A 17263-nucleotide genomic window follows, 5' to 3' on the forward strand; every position below is an offset into this window, starting at 1 on the left:
AAAGTAATATTAAGAACATATTCATCACACACGCGAGTCCTCAACTGATACCATGGACGAGTACTTCTTTTTATTCTTTGTCTCACACACAGATTGAGACTCTCACAGTACTCACCACGTGGAAGTACTCGTCTCTAACTTCAAGTCCTGCACACGCCATTTCTTAAATATTTCCAACTTACAGTACACACGCTAGTAATTCAGCTTAACTTAAGCACTCTGAAGTATTTCAACTCATTGCTACACGTGGTTTCATTGTGACCGTTGGTCACTTGCGAAGGTTACTACGATCCCCTTAATATTACCTGCCTGACATTTAATACTCCCCACAAAAGTTCCTGAAATAGAGAAATTATTATTCCAAACTACTCTTAAATATTCCACATGCCTACCATTCTATCCACTCTTTTGTCTTTATGGAGCACACCTAAGACAGGTCTTACCAACCCAAGATCCAGCGCCAGAATGCTGAAACATGGCCGTTCTTCAGGTCATCTCGCACCTCCATCAAGGTGGGGGAGCACCTTGCTACCGTATTGGTCAGCCACATTTCAGTCGCTCAAAGCTCAGGTAAATTTCATCTCTTTGGTTCCACCAAAGGTGACCAAAGGACCGTCTCAAATATGATCATATACTGCACATTCACTATCTGCGGTTAGCAGACGACCATACACTCATTCATTTCACATATCTCACCAAACTGGATGTAGAGATTTATTTTGTGGGAGTGCACATGTGATCAATCAAATAAATAAATTGTCATTCTTTCCTACACTGGTATCCGGCTTCGGTGTATCAAGTGAAATTGAGTTATTATTACAAAAAATATGTTGTTCTGACAAGAATAACGAAGAATATTGTACCTATTTTCAATGTCAGGCGGTACTGTACGCTTTCAATAAAATGAGTTGAAATCTTAATCATTCAGTTAGAGGAATTGCAGATTTTCAAACATCTCTCTCGTCATGATGGCCTCATTCTCAACGAACAACTGAAGCTGCGAAATGAAAGCTTTTTCGACTGTATAAAGCCATTGCTTGATCTTTGATTCAGATCTCCTCATGCAGTTTACCGAAATGTTGTTTTCCTGTTACATATTTGCTGTTTTCTTGTACGTCATAACTGAAGTTTTTTTTACGTTACAAAATGTATCTCTGAGTAAACCAATTAATATGTAACTTCATCCTATTATTATCAGTGCTTACGTCTTGCCTGAATCAGCTGCATCACTATTTCATGTGTCTAATTTTGAATGTACAGTAGCCTAGTTGTTTGTGCGGCTACTAGATGGCGCTCGTAGAAACACCATGTTTACTTTCCCACACTTTCTGACGTGGGCGCCTCAGTCTCGTTGAAACCCTCGTTCACTAAAGTACGAACAGCCCTTGGCGGCTCGCCATCTCACAACTGTTGATGACGTCGCCTTTCCGACTCAGATCTTTTTATATATGTGACTTGTAAGTACTGCATCTCTTTCCAGTCAGTACAAACTTTTTTCATTAATGTACAGGGTGATTCAAAAAGAATACCACAACTTGTAAGTAGGCTGTTTACGTTTTCTTATTGGTAACGCCACGTAGCGCTCTGTATGAAAAATCACTGGCTGTGCCGTGTGCAGTCTGTGGCTGGTTTGCATTGTTGTCTGCCATTGTAGTGCTGGGCAGCGGCAGCTGGATGTGAACAGCGCGTAGCGTTGCGCAGTTGGAGGTGAGCCGCTAGCAGTGGTGGATGTGGGGGAGAGAGATGGCGGAGTTTTGAAATTTGTAAGAATTGGTGTCATGAACTGATATATATATTATGACTATAAAGGTAAATACACTGTTTGTTCTCCATTAATATCTTTCATTTGCTAACTGTGCCTATCAGTAGTTAGAGACTTCTGTAGTTTGAATCTTTTAGTTAGCTGGCAGTAGTGGCGCTCGCTGTATTGCAGTAGTTCGAGTAACGAAGATTTTTGTGAGGTAAGTGATTTGTGAAACATATAGGTTAATGTTAGTCAGAGCCATTCTCTTGTAGGGATTATTGAAAGTCAGATTGCGTTGCGCTAAAAACTATTGTGTCAGTTTAAGCACAGTCGTGTATAACTTTTCTAAGGGGACGTTTCATAAACTTTAGGAATTTAAAACTCTGCAATGACAAAAGGCAGAGCTAAGCACTATCTGTCGGCGAATTAAGGGAGCTATAAAGTTTCATTTAGTTGTACATGTGTTCGCTTGAGGTGCTGTTGACTAGGCGTCAGCGTCAGTTGATGCTAAGATGGCGACCGCCCAACAGAAAGCTCTTTGTGTTATTGAGTACGGCAGAAGTGAATCGACGACAGTTGTTCAGCGTGCATTTCGAACGAAGTATGGTGTTAAACCTCCTGATAGGTGGTGTATTAAACGTTGGTATAAACAGTTTACAGAGAATGGTTGTTTGTGCAAAGGGAAAAGCTGTGGACGGCCGAGAACGAGTGATGAAAATGTAGCACGCATCCAGCAAGCATTTGTTCGCAGCCCAGGAAAATCGACTCGCAGAGCTAGCAGAGAGCTGCAAATTCCACAATCAGCTGTATGGAGAGTCCTACGAAAAAGGTTAGTTATGAAACCTTATCGTCTGAAATTGGTTCAAGCACTGTCTGCAGCTGATAAGATTAAAAGAATCGATTTCTGTGATTTTATCCTTGCTCAAATGGAAACAGATGAATCTTTCGTTTCAAAGATTGTGTTTAGTGATGAAGCAACTTTCCACACTAACGGGAAAGTCAACTGTCACAATGTCTGTATATGGGTCACTGAGAATCCGCGGGAAACAACTCAGTATGAACGTGACTCGCCTAAGGTGAATGTTTACTGTGCCATTTCAGCCAATAAAGTTTTTGGTCCCGTTTTCTTCGAAGGTGTTACTGTAACTGGACTACAGTATCTGGAGATGTTAGAGAATTGGCTGTTCCCTCAGCTCGAACAAGAAGCACAACAATTCATATTTCAGCAGGATGGAGCGCCACCACATTGGCACTTATCTGTCCATAACTACCTGAACGTGAACTACCCGAGGCGATAGATCGTACGCCAGGCAGCCCGTGACAGAGCACTTCATCACTGGCCTCCAAGAAGCCCTGATCTTCCCCCCTGCGATTTTTTCTTATGGGGGTATGATAAGGATATGGTGTTTCGGCCACCTCTCCCAGCCATCATTGATGATTTGAAACGAGAAATAACAGTAGCTATCCAAACTGTTACGCCTGATATGCTACAGAGAGTGTGGAACGAGTTGGAGTATCGGGTTGATATTGCTCATGTGTCTGGAGGGGGCCATATTGAACATCTCTGAACTTGTTTTTGAGTCAAAAAAACCTTTTTAAATACTCTTTGTTATGATGTATAACAGAAGGTTATTTATGTTTCTTTCATTAAATACACATTTTTAAAGTTGTGGTATTCTTTTTGAATCACCCTGTATTATATACCTAGTATGTTTTAGAACAGTTAGTTTCATTCTGAAGACGACGCTCATAGTATCGTCGAAACCTGCTCAATTTTGACTTATTATTGTGACCGAGGGCTTGTTTGTTCTAATATCGTTCAGTTCGTTTTTTAACACGACCATTTCATTAAATCGTGAACTGCATAGAAAATTTGAAGTAATCTTGTAACTGTATCTATAAATACAGTGAAGAGAAAAATGAAACTGGTACACCTGCCTAATATCATATAGGGCCCCAGTGAGCAGGCAGAAGTGCCGTGGCATGGACTCGATTAATGTCTGAATTAGTGATGAAGGGCACTGACGCCATGACCCTGCAGGGCTGTCCAAAAATCCGTAAGAGTGTGAGGGGCTGCACATCTGTTCTGAATAGCATGTTGCAAGGTATCGCAGATATTCTCATGCCTGAGGAGCTTCGTGGCCAGTGGAAGCGTCTAAACTCAGAAGATTGCACCTGAAGTCACTCTCTAGCAATTCTGGACGTGTGAGATGTCGCATTGTCCTGCTGAAGTTGTTCAGGTCCGACGGAATGCACAATGGACATGAATGGATACAGGTGATCAAACAGTTGGCTCCGAATTGTCACCTGCCAGAGTCATATCTAGGCGTATCAGGGGTCTCATATCGCTCCAACTGCACTCGCTCCTCCACCGACTTGAACAGTTCGCTGCCGACAAGCAGAGTCCATGGATACATGAGGTTTTCTCCATACCTGTACACGTCCATCCGCTCGATACAATTTGAAACGGGACTCATCCGACCAGGCAACATGTTTTCTGTCATCATCAGTGCAACGTCGGTGTTGACGGGCCCAGGCGAAGCGTATAGCTTTGTGTCGTACACTCATCAAGGGTACACAAGAGGGCCTTCGGCTCCGAAAGCCCATATCGATGTCTTTCGTGGAATAGTTCGCAAGCTGACACTTGCTGATTGCTCAGCACTGAAATCTGCAGCGATTGGCGAAAGTATTGCACTTCTATCACGTTTAACCATTCTTTTCAATCATCGTCGGTCCCGTTCCCCCGGGATCTTTTTCCGGCCGCAGCGATGTCCGTTAGATGTTTTACCGGATTCCTGATATTCGCGGCACTCTCATGAAATGATCGTACGGGAAAATTCACACTTCATCGCTACCTCGGAGACGCGGTGTCCCATAGTTCGTGCGCCGACTATAACACCACATTTAAACTAACTTAAATCTTGAAAACTGCAATTTTAGCAGCAGTAAACGATCTAACAACTGCGCCAGACACTTGTTGTCTTATATAGGCGTTGCCGACCGCAGCACCGTATTCTGCCTGATTACCTCTGTGTTTGAATACACCTATACACATGGCTATACCAGTTTCCTTGGCGCTACAGTGTATTATGAAGTCTCCCCCCAACAATGTTTCCGTCTGTATGTTTGGGCAAATCACAGGAGGTACTGTAAGGATTACCATATGGCTTTCACTGATAGATTGCCTGGCGCATGAGGAAGGTATGAATACACTTTAACTGAGTTCCGGTCTGAAACCAGTGGAACACTTCTGGCATGACCTACACTACTGGCCATTAAAATTGCTACACCACGAAGATGACGTGCTACAGACGCGAAATTTAACCGACAGGAAGAAGATGCTGTGATATGCAAATGATTAGCTGTTCAGAGCATTCACACAAGTTTGGCGCCGATGGCGACACCTACAACGTGCTGACATGAGGAAAGATTCCAACCGATTTCTCACACACAAACAGCAGTTGACCGGCGTTGCCTGGTAAAACGTTATTGTGATGCCTCGTGTAAGGAGGAGAAATGCGGACCATCACGTTTCCGACTTTGATAAAGGTCGGATTGTAGCCTATCGCGATCGAGGTTTATCGTATCGCGACATTGCTGATCGCGTTGGTCGAGATCCAATGATACTTAGCAGTATATGGAATCGCTGTGTTCAGGAGGGTAATATGGAACGCCGTGCAGGATCCCAACGGCATCGTATCACTAGCAGTCGAGATGACAGGCATTTTATCCGCATGGCTGTAACTGATCGTGCAGCCACGTCTGGACCCCAGAGTCAACAGATGGAGACGTTTGCAAGACAACAACCATCTGCACGAACAGTTCGGCGACGTTTGCAGCAGCATGGACTATCAGCTCGGACACCACGGCTGCGGTTACCCTTGACACTGCATCACAGACAGGAGCGTCTGCGATGGTGTACTCAACGACGAACCTGGGTGCGCGAATGGCAAAACGTCATTTTTTCGGATGAATCCAGGTTCAGTTTACAACATCAAGATGGTCGCATCCGTGTTTGCGACATCGTGATGAACGCACACTGGAAGCGTGTATTCATCGTCGCCATACTGGCGTATCACCCGCTGTGATGGTATGAGTTGCCATTGGTTACACGTCTCGGTCACCTCTTGTTCGCATTGACGGCACTTTGAACTGCTACATTTCAGGTGTGTTACGACCAGTGGCTCTGCCCTGCATTCAATCCCTGCGAAACTCAACATTTCAACAGGATAATGCACGACCACATGTTGCAGGTCCTGTACGGGCCTTTCTGGATGCAGAAAATGTTCGACTGCTGCCCTGGCCAGCACATTCTCCAGATCTATCTCCAATTAAAAACGTCTGGTCAATAGTGGCCGAGCAACTGGCTCGTCACAATACCCCAGTCACTACTCTTGATGAACCGTGGTATCGTGTTGAAGCTGCATTGTCACCTGTACCTGTTCACTCCATCCAAGCTCTGCCTGACTCAATGCCCAGGCGTATCAAGGCCGTTAATTACGGCCAGAGGTGGTTGTTCTGGGTACTGATTTCTCAGGATCTACATACCCAAAATGCCTGAAAATGTAATCACATGTCAGATCTAGTATGTGTGTCCAATGAACACTCGTTTATCATCTGCATTTCGTCTTGGTGGCCCAGTAGTGCCCAGTAGTGTACATTAGGACGTTGGGTTATAGATAGTGCTATCTGTTGAGAGACAGTTTGAGTCCTTATTTCAATAATAAAGCTTAAATATTGAGTTATTGTCTTTAAAATGAGGAAAATACTGCTTTTTTTCAGGTAGTTGTCACTAAATTTATCCGATTGCTGCCTGCAACACAAGCTCAATCTGGAGGCCTATGAATGTACAACCCAGCAGGGCATAAATAATACTTTTATTGCAGCACTTTAAGAGACAAATGGCTCTCAGCACTATGGGACTTAACATCTGTGGTCATCAGTCCCCTAGAACTTAGAACTACTTAAACCTAACTAACCTAAGGACATCACACACATCCATGCCCGTGGCAGGATTAGAACCTGCAACAGTAGCTGGCGCGCGGTTGCGGACTGGGCGCCTGAACCTTGAGACCACCGCGGCCGGCCTTTAAGAGACATAAAACAGGCTTAGATGACTGTTTTATTGCAGATCAAGTTCACAGTATCGTAAATAATGATTATACCTTTTTATGTTTTGAGGAGAACACCTGTCGAATGCTGCTGAATAATTCTCAACCCTTTTTTTTTTCCAGGTGGTTCTCGACGATGGTCCAGAAGACGACACTGAGGTCTTTGAAGAGCTCAGCAGGGAGCTCAGCCATGGCCGTAGCCGTCGTTTGGTTTTTGTAACGAGCAAGAAAGGAATTTCGTTTGTGGACACTTTCGGGTCGTTCGAAGTTACTGACGAGTGTTGGAGTAAGTTCTTGGAAATTAAGGTCAGACTCAATGGTGAACATTACCTTTGTTGCTTGAGAGACCTCGTGGGTGACGCTGGATCAATCAAGATATTGATGGACAATAGGCCAGAGGATGTACTGACACTGTCTCAGCTCCCAGACACCGTGGACATGGGCCAACAGCTGGATCCTGTACCAGAGTACTACGTCTCCAGGAGAGTGGAGCTACGGCGATACGTCACTGAAGATTTTTTTTTGTCACTGGGTGAGAAGGATGTGTGTGTCATCAACCAGGCGTCATATGCTTTCCTTCCTGCTCGGGCATGGGGAGGAGTTATCCTCGACCTGAGGAGGTTGGACATTGTACTAAGTTCACCAAATAGAATGTGGCCTCTGCTTACCATCGCTGGGGATGCTGATCGCTCAGCATTTGAAGAGTTCCGTGCGAGGTATCCGGATGTTCGTTTATATGCATTGAATTATTCTGCAGCTGGATGGGAGATGTTATACTTTAGCAGTCAGAGCTACAGAGTTCAGCCCTACATAAAAATGCGAGAGGTACAGGTGCCAGAGAAGCTAGACTTTTTCGGATATTGGGTGGTTTTGGAGGGCGCACCAGGAATAGGGAAATCGACCATGCTGGCAGCTGTTGCGAGACAGATGAAAGCTATAGACCCTGCATACTGGATAGTGAAAGTCAACTTCTCAGAATTTTACAACATATTTGATAACTGCGACAACATTGCGGATGCTCTTGAGCAAGTCTTGATGCATGTCACTTCGTCGAAGGACCAGTTGGGACCTCTGGAACGGACACTTCTCTGCCACTGCCTGCAGCACTCTTCCCGTGTCGTATGCCTCGTGGACGGTTTCGATGAACTGACCTCGACCTATACAGATTTGTCGTTACAGATTCTGAAGCAACTGTCTCCACACAAGGGGGGCATGGTGGTTACAGCAAGGCCCACAGCAAACAAACTTCTCGAGGAAACACTGGGTTCCATGGCGTGCTTGTTGACCACCTTCAATGACGTTGAATGGCAGGTGTTTCTACGAAAGTACAGCCAATCATCACCTGACAGTATTAACCGCATTGCGACGAACTATCCCAAACATCTGTTGAGATTCCCTCTGTTGTGCAAGATGTGTGCCGACCTCACAGAACCTGGATTAGTGGCAGATGCCTTAGAACTGTACTACACTTTCTTCCGAAGAAAATGTCAGAATTTGTGGATAAAGAAACACGGTGATGGTGGGAAGCAAGAGTTTGAAGAACAGTGGAAGAGGTATGAAGAACAGCTGATGCATCTGGCAGTGTCATTCCTTATCCAGAGAAAAGATAGACTTGGTCAGCGGCCGTATTACCAGACAAACAGAGATTTTTTCGTGGAAGCTGAAATCATGTGCAAGTCTGCTGATGGGAGGCTGGTGTTTGTGCATAGGACGTTTGCTGAATACTTTCTCGCCAAGTGGTGCTCCGTTAATATCAAACAACAAGAGTGTGCTGTCATTTATCGAGAAGCTCTTCTGGAGAAAAATTTGGAATTCTTCGTGTGGACATTCGATCGTATGACCAGTAAGGGGCACAGGTTGCTCGAACTCATCGTGGACGGCAATGAAAGTGATGTGATGGTGATGTTGAACTCGCGTCAGGGCATAGAGGAGGTGGATGGAGCTGGACGGAATGCGCTGCACCTGGCAACAGTGTACAGCGAGCCGTGGACAGTGGTGCAGCGGCTGTGCACACGGGGGACGCCCACTTCGCTGGAGGCAGAAGATGGTTTTCTGCACTGGACACCCCTACGGTACGCAGCCGAACTGGGCCGCTGGCCCACGGTAGCTGCTTTGATCAAGGCTGGTGCTAAACTCGTGCAACTGGGTGATTTCCGAGCAGGAAAGCAAGACTTCAATGAGCTGAAGAACTGGTTACCAGAATTTGCATTCAAGAAGTTCTTGGAGCATGTCCACTTCGGAAATAAGACACATTCTGATCTCCAACAAAACCTAAGCAAAACAAACGCCACAAAATCTTCCATCGCGGAGATGGCTTCGAGTAACAATGTACAGCAGCACTCGATAAACACACGCTCTATTCTTCAGTCACACGAATGGCAAAGTACCGCCAAACCTGGAACATCTTCTCAGGTATGGATGGCGCCAAGAAACAAATCACAGCTAGATGGCAAACACGAGAGTGGTACAGTCTACAGCCCCAAAAGAAATGGACGCCCAAGTATTGAAAAGGCAATAACGCCTTCTCACATAGTGGTCAACCCACTTAACGTCCCACAGCCACAAGTTCACAATGGCAAAAATGTAGACAGTAGCCTCTATTCGAGTCACCGCCAAGATACTGCAAGGATAGGACCTCCTCCATTGGTGACAGCCCTAAGTAAAAAGCAGCAACTACAAGTTCTCAATGGGCAAGCCACAGACAGTGGCCTCGAGACAAATGGACACCCGACGGCTACAAATGGCGGAACAACTTCTCGCGTTGTGGCACCCCTATTTGACGCCGACGACATGCTCGATGACAATGGCTTGCAGTCAAATCAGCACCAAAATTCTGCAAAGGCTGGACCATCTTCTCCTTTGGTGAAAGCTCCAAGCAACGATAGACAGCAACAAGCCGCTGATGCAAAAAGTGGAGTCGATGGCCTACAGTCAAATGAAGGACCGAGTCGTGCAGAGGCTGAAAGTTCTTTTGACATGGAGAACGCCGCAAATGACAAGCCACAGACACACGTCCGCCATGGGCGAAGCATAGACTCCAGCCTAGAGTCAAATGTAGGCCAAGCTACACCAACGACTACACTACCTGTAGAGGTGGGCATGCACCCAAATAACAACTCTTCAAGCTCCGCAACGCCTGAGAAATGCTCCTACCGATTTCGTTGTCAGTTTTCGGTTTTGGCTTTATTCCGTGCTTTATTCTGTTGCTCGACTGACAATGGTCCTGATCATATAGACAACTCTGTGACCCATATTCACTGAGAAGTACCTTACTCTCACAGTCACGCAGTGCTGACTGCATTTATCAGTGCACGTAGAAAAAAAAAACTTTGCTTGCTTTGTAAGACAAGGTTTCTGTTGGTAGCGGTCAGGAAGAGTGACACCTAATGAGACATAGGAGTTGGTAGGTACTTTGTTAACTAAAATCGACATCATTTTTTGTGAGGTATCACAGGAACACAGGGCTACCACCTGGTAGCTGGTTTTGACTGGCGGATGAGAGAGTAGCTGACTTGGTCCTACAGACGAATTAAAAGCTCATTCCCCCTGTTGAAGTTCACCCTTTATCTCTGCTTGTACAACATGCTGTTTTGGACAAACTTGGTCAGCAGCCTATGCCAAGTTCCACAGTTTTATTACTGTTGTTCGTTTTAGTACTTGACCCTTAATGCCATCACCTCATCTCTCAAGCTAACCACCCCACATGAGTCTCAAGATACTTACCGGTAGGACAGTCATCACCTCCTTGGATGGCTGTCAATGTTCATCTTAATCTATCTTCTTATCGGTTACCCAAAACTAGCCACAATAGTGTATAATAACTGTAGTAGCAACATTGCACTGTGTAATGAGTGTTAAATGAAATTTGGCTTGTAACACTTTACCAAAGTCCCAGTTAATGACATTAAATATTGGAAGAACAGATTAGTTAACTACACCATCCATTGTTGATTCAGTAGTTTCAGATAATTACAAAGTTATGTAACGTTAAAATGCTACCGATTTACTTCTGTTCTAGGCTCTAGGATGGAACAGTGTACAGATGATTCTCCGTAGATTAACCAGTATAATTGTCCGACATGTTTGAAGAATGTTACTCTCCATTTCTGATGGCCAGCTAGAGTCATAGAGGTTATATTTGACAGAGAATTCACCATTTTATCACCAGGTGAACCTGCGGAACTGCACGATATTGCAAGAATCGGACCACGATTACAATCAGACAGTCGGATAAACTAAAATGTTGTCGAGTTTTCTATTTCTAATAGGTTTCCCTTCCACGTTTCCGTCCACTTACTATCTGATTCTAGGAAGGACTGAAAATCGTCACCGAAGGCTGTATGAAACACAAATAAAATAAAAGGAAACCATGAAACAGACGTTCTCGTTCTGGGAGACTGTCATCATGTAGGCAGTGGGAGCCCACGTCATCAAAAAATCTCACGGGTCATCACTTCAAAGGCTTGGATATTGCCAAATGTTGAGGTGTTACTTAGTGTGTTAACCAATACGAGAAAAAGACTGATTAGACTGATGAAAAGTCCTGGAGGTATCCTTGACAGATGAGGGCGAGGACTAGCAAAAGGGATAATACAAAATCACATAGATTACTAGATATCTGAAATGCAGAACCGACTTTCCTATACTGAGATGCTTTCACGACGGAACGTCAAGTTTAAAAGCAGAGACAGTGATAGTCCAACGCACTTCTGTCAAATCTGATTAAGATCCCAAGTTCATCTGACCAATAGATACATTAGCTGAAATGGCTAAGTCGCGGGTAGACTGTGATCAAAATAGATTCCGCCTCGCAGCACTCTGTCTGAATAATGACCCAGAGACCACTCCACCGTCAATTTTTGGCCTTCTTGCAGCCAGAGGAGGATTAGATTGGCGGATTGTTGACGCCCCTTGCTTGTCTCTAATTAGTCCTCCCATCTTTTCATTCTGTCACGTTGTTCTGTCTGTTTTCTTGAAATGGTCAGCTTCGGCCAGCTGTGGAGAATGATTTTAGAGCCTGGTTCATACTCCGAATTCAGTCCAGTGCGAGCAGCTATTCACCAGCGCTACTGTCAGCTCGCAAAACTGCCAATAAACTTCAATAAGAGCTCTAATTTCTCTGCACCACATCAATTGGACGGAAAAAAATCATAGCCCATTTCCGTTTACTTATAAGAGGATGTTTTTATATTAAGTACCGGTTTACGTTAAACAAACACAAGTATATTTCTTAAAACAATTTTATTGTTACGTGAAAGCCTACATTTAAATTATTCACCTTTAAACATAATTTTCGCTAATGTTAATGCATTTATCACAACTAACCAACTTCTCAATTTCATTTACATAAAGATCTGCCACCTGATTCAGCAAAGAACGATTGTTGATATGTCATCGTAATCGCCGTGGTACTGACCAGTTAAATGTTGTTTCCCGAGCGAAGGAGCAAGGTGCAACCAGTGGGCAATCGACTACCACTATACAGAAGCTGATAAAATTGTTCCCAGTCATGCGATGCGATAAGATATTGTATTCAGAAAGTCATATGTGTACCGACATTGTCATTCACAAAAAACTTTTTTTTTAGCTTGGCACGTCCTTAGTTCTCTACAGCTTTAAATAGTTTAGATCTCGCAATATGTTTCAGAATTGGTTACTCTGACTCAAAATATCCACCGTGCACATGATTTTTCATGCTGAATTTGTTTGCATTTACTTCACTTGCTGCGGTGATGATAAATGATTCCATTGCACCGAGTGTCCGCTGGAAATTTTCGCCGTTACTGACAGTTTGGGTTAACTTCATCAACCTCATTACCGTGCCACTGAAGAAGTTCTATTAATTGGAACTGTATATCTCAGTCAGGATTCCTCGCAGTTAGCTTGAGTACAACTTTCGGTAGTTTAGTCTTCTATACGGCTTTCATGAGGAACACTTCTTGTAACTTGAGAAAATTCAGCACACAGAGACGAAGGATGTTTACTTGACATAACTGGAAGGTATAACACACTTCACATTTCAACCGATTTGTGCTGAAGAGGCGCAGGCAGTTTAAGTGGGGATCTGTCCTCTATTTTAGCTGCTGGCGACTATGGTATGCCTTTTACAATCTTGTATAGTATCCCGCGCTCCAGCCTAAGCTCTTCGGCTGGAAATTTTAGGGTGTTACGGCTCATACATTCTATTTCTGAAATAAGCAGGACTCAGCTGTCTGCTGTACTATTTTCTTTCCACTCTATTTCTCTTTCCATTTCACAACTGTAATAAATGCGTGGTTGTATTTATGTGTCTTTGTGCGTTTAGTGCATTTTTTTTGGTTTTGTTTCATCTCTTGCTGAAGTTTTATTACTCTGCTACATTTCTTTCTAAATCGCTCCACCGTGATTCCCTTCTCTATTTTAATGTTTTTTTGTAATCTTTAGAATAAAAAAAGCATGAGTTTCCTATTTATCTCTGTCTCTGTCTCTCTCTCTCTCTCTCTCTCTCTCTCTCTCTCTCTCTCTCTCTCTCTCTCTGTATCTTTTTAAGAGCATTTTCATATTTCATTTGTTAATGTTCTATTATTATGCAACATTCATCCACACTCTTTCCAAAAAATTTTAGCATCAGCGCTAAAGACTTTGCTGTCGTCTGCCCAGATCAACACCTCACCACCACCACCACCATCACCACCACCACTCTCATCATCATCAACAACAACATCATCATCATAAGGTATATCGTTGAACGCCCTAAATTATTTTTCTTCCCACTTTATCGCTTAGTGATTTCTCCGTAAGATTCACTAACTGGCCGATGAATTTCGATCGGTCCCTCTTCTTTCGCACACAGAAAATTAATCACAGCACAAACTTCAGACTGGGTGAGATTTTCAGTTAGCTAATGCATTCTAAGTAAACACACCTAAAAGTAAACGTAGACGAATACTTTCATTTGGGGACTCCGTGTAACCAATAGATGCAGGAACTCGGGGTGCATGCCCGGACCGCTGACTGCAGGCGGCATATTTCAAAACTGTACTTAATTTTAACAAAAATAAAAAAGAACGCACATGCGTGCGCTCACACACATACGCGGCTCGTATCTTTAAATTCTCTTATTTTCATCTGATTAATTTGTTACAGTAATTAATGTCTGTCCCACAACTGAACAAGCTAGACGTAATAATTCGTCATCCTTCCGAGAAAGCAGAGGATAATGAGCAGGTTCAACAGCATCCAATCAGAAAAGAAAAGCGTGTCAATGTGAGAACAACAAATTGTCTTGCAAAACCAGTGCAACAGGTTACCACCCTGAAAGTAATCGCCACTTAGCGTTTCCCAGGACGCTGGGTACCGTAACCCAAAAGCCTTGAGCAATTCCTGTCTGCCATCAGGAATGGAGGGTAACAATTTTGTGAAACTGCCATACACGTATGTTGGAGAAGGGCAAGAGACACATTGACGTACCTGAATCCTAAAATGTCTGCAAGCGCTCTTGAGCTTGAGAGAGAGAGAGAGAGAGAGAGAGAGAGAGAGAGAGAGAGAGAGAGTGAACTTGACCAGAATCGAATCCGCGCTGTGGATTTGTGACGGTTGGTCTATTTCACTTGCCAGACTGTGATGTCTCGGCTGTTTTCCACAGTTGACGTACAGACGGCATGAAGTTCTTCCTCCCATCTTGTGGTGAGATGGTGTACAGAGGAAAGACATCCATTCACTGTAAATAGTAACTGATGTAGCTAGCTGGTTCCATATTGTGTTGGCGATATTCGCAATATTGTGGAACATGACAGCTGTAAACAAGGGTCCCCATAGAGAGTCCTTCGTACAACTGACACGTTCCACATCACAGGGAACATATATAATCACCATTTTCAGATTTGAAGCTGACTGACTAGTTCTGTTCAAGAATTCCTCTGTAGGTGTAGAAGGGATTAAGCGGAAACGACTTTAATGTTCTGTGTTAAAATACTTTTCCCTGTCTGTCAGCATTTTATCTACCAGAGCAGCTGAGTACTGAAGAAGGGAAGTGCAGCTCGTATTTCTTCTAGTGATTTGTTGTAGAAAATCTGAAACTGCAATAGGCCATTCACAGCAATTTCTTGTATTCACAAATGTTCCATGACGCCGTGTTTAGTATTTACAGTTGTTTAAACAGATACGTGCAAGGTGCTTGTGTTTGAATTATTCATATAATTGTGAGTACTATCTTTTGTGCAAAGATGCTTTTTGCGTATGTGAGGAGTTGCTCCAATACGTTATCCTGTAACATACTGGTGAATTAAAATGTACAAAATACGATAACTTACTGATTCTTATGTCTCCAAAGTTGGCAATTAATCTTATGACAAAAGTAACTAAAGCCTGCCATTATCGCATGTCTAGTTCAGTGTTTTTCGAATTTACTTTTCATCAACATGCACAGTCAAAAAAATTAGAACTAACTACTCGGGTTATTATTTCTTTTTGGTGAACTATCAGTTTCAGGAAAGGCAAGTGAGAACATGTGTGGATAGTCTTAGTGAAGCTTCCGCCAACCAGAAATGTCAGAAGTTAATCCTGGCTCTTCATTTCATGAAGAGCATCTCCGATGTCTCATGTTATTTTCGCTATATTACGTTCTTGTTAATACCAGATAACTGAGATAAATAAAGATGTCATTTAAAATTAACTGTACTCATTTTGTTTTCGTTATAGTACTTCCTCCAGTCTTTTAACACATCTGATGGGGGCACCATATGGCCTGACCTTTACTGGATTCCTTTGTACCTATGGGATATGAAGCTTAGGGCCAGGATGTTACTTTGTTAAACAAGCACAGTGCATGTCTCCAAAACACTCGAGAAATTCGCCTATAAACGTTAGTAAATTTCCGAGCGCTGTTGACTATAGAATATTTGGTTATTATTAAGATCATTATGGCCGACATACACACTATGTGATTAAAAGTAACCGGACACCACAGAAACATATGTTTTTCATATTAGGGGCATTGTGCTGCCACCTACTGCCAGGTACTCCATATCAGCGACCTCAGTAGTCATTAGACATCGTGAGAGGGCAGTATGGTGCGCTCTGCGGAACTCATGGACTTTGAACGTGGTCAGGTGATTGGGTATCACTTGTGTCGTACGTCTGTAAGCGAGATTTCCACACTCCTAAACATTCCTAGATCCATTGTTTGCGACGTGATAGTGAAGTGGAAACGAGAAGAGGTACGTACAGCACAAAAGAGCAAAGGCCAACCACGTCTGTTCGCTGAAAGAAACGGCCGACAGTTGAAGAGGTTCGTAAAGTATGAAAGGCAGACATCTATCCAGATCATCACACAGGAATTCCAAACTGCATCAGGATCCACTGCAAATACTATGACAGTTAGGCGGGAGGTGAGAAAATTTTGATTTCATGGTCGAACTGCTGCTCATAAACCACACACCGCGCCGGTAAATGCCAAACGACGCCTCACTTGGTGTAAGGAGCGTAAACATTGGACGATTTAACAGTGGAAAAACGTTGTGTGGTGTCACGAATCACGGTACTCAATGTGGCGAGCCGATGGCAGGGTGTGGGTATGGCGAATGCCCGGTGAACGTCATCTGCCAGCGTATTTAGTGCCAACAGTAAAATTCGGAGGCGGCGGTGTTATGGTGTGGTCGTGTTTTTCATGAAGGGGGCTTACACCCTTTGTTGTTTCGCGTGTCACTATGATAACTGGTGTTTTAAGCACATTCTTGCTTCGCACTGTTGAAGAACTATTCGCGGATGGCGATTGCATCTTTCAACACGATCGAACACCTGTTCATAATGCACGGCCTGTGGCGGAGTCGTTACACGACTGTAACATCCCTGTAATGGACTGGTCTGCGCAGAGTCCTGACCTGAATACTTCAGAACGTCTTTGGGATGTTTTCGAACGCCGTGCCAGGCCTCACCGAACGACATCGATACCTCTCCTCAGTGCAGCACTCCGTGAAGAACGGGCTGCCATTCCCCAATAAACCTTCCATCACCTGACTGAACGTATGCCTGTGAGAGAGGAAGCTGTCATCAAAGCTAAGGGTGGGACAACACCATACTGAATTCCAGCATTACCGATGAAGGGCGCCACGGACTTGAAAGTCATTTCCGGCCAGTGTCCAGATACCTTTGATCACATAGTGTACGTCGAGAAAGAAATCAGCAACACTGCCGATATTTAAAAACTTTTTTGTACATCATTTTTTTTCTGTTACACTTTCGTTACAGTATATCTAGTCTCTTGATGACATTGGCCCACATTCAGATCTAAATAATAAAGGAAACAGCACTGCAATAGATCTTTAACACAATTTCTTACTCCATTTTTAAATGATACCACTCACTTTCTAAGTGCTGTAGTATTTTTCTCTGAAACTACAAAAATTGCTCCGGGAAATCAACGTTTTGC

At 43.7% G+C, this 17263-nt stretch overlaps 1 protein-coding gene across 1 annotated transcript in view; it reads left to right on the forward strand.

Moving 5' to 3' along the window:
- The window catches only part of LOC126291804 (uncharacterized), a 144170-nt gene extending 128657 nt beyond the window's left edge, over positions 1-15513 (forward strand). The window contains exon 4 of the mRNA XM_049985500.1: positions 6979-15513. Coding sequence (XP_049841457.1) covers positions 6979-10116 — 3138 coding nt within the window. The 3' untranslated portion in view covers positions 10117-15513. The remainder of the gene's footprint in view (positions 1-6978) is intronic.
- Positions 15514-17263: the final 1750 nt, after the last annotated feature.

This window comes from Schistocerca gregaria, chromosome 9 (assembly GCF_023897955.1).
Source record: "Schistocerca gregaria isolate iqSchGreg1 chromosome 9, iqSchGreg1.2, whole genome shotgun sequence".
Classification (NCBI taxonomy): Eukaryota; Metazoa; Arthropoda; class Insecta; order Orthoptera; family Acrididae; genus Schistocerca; species Schistocerca gregaria.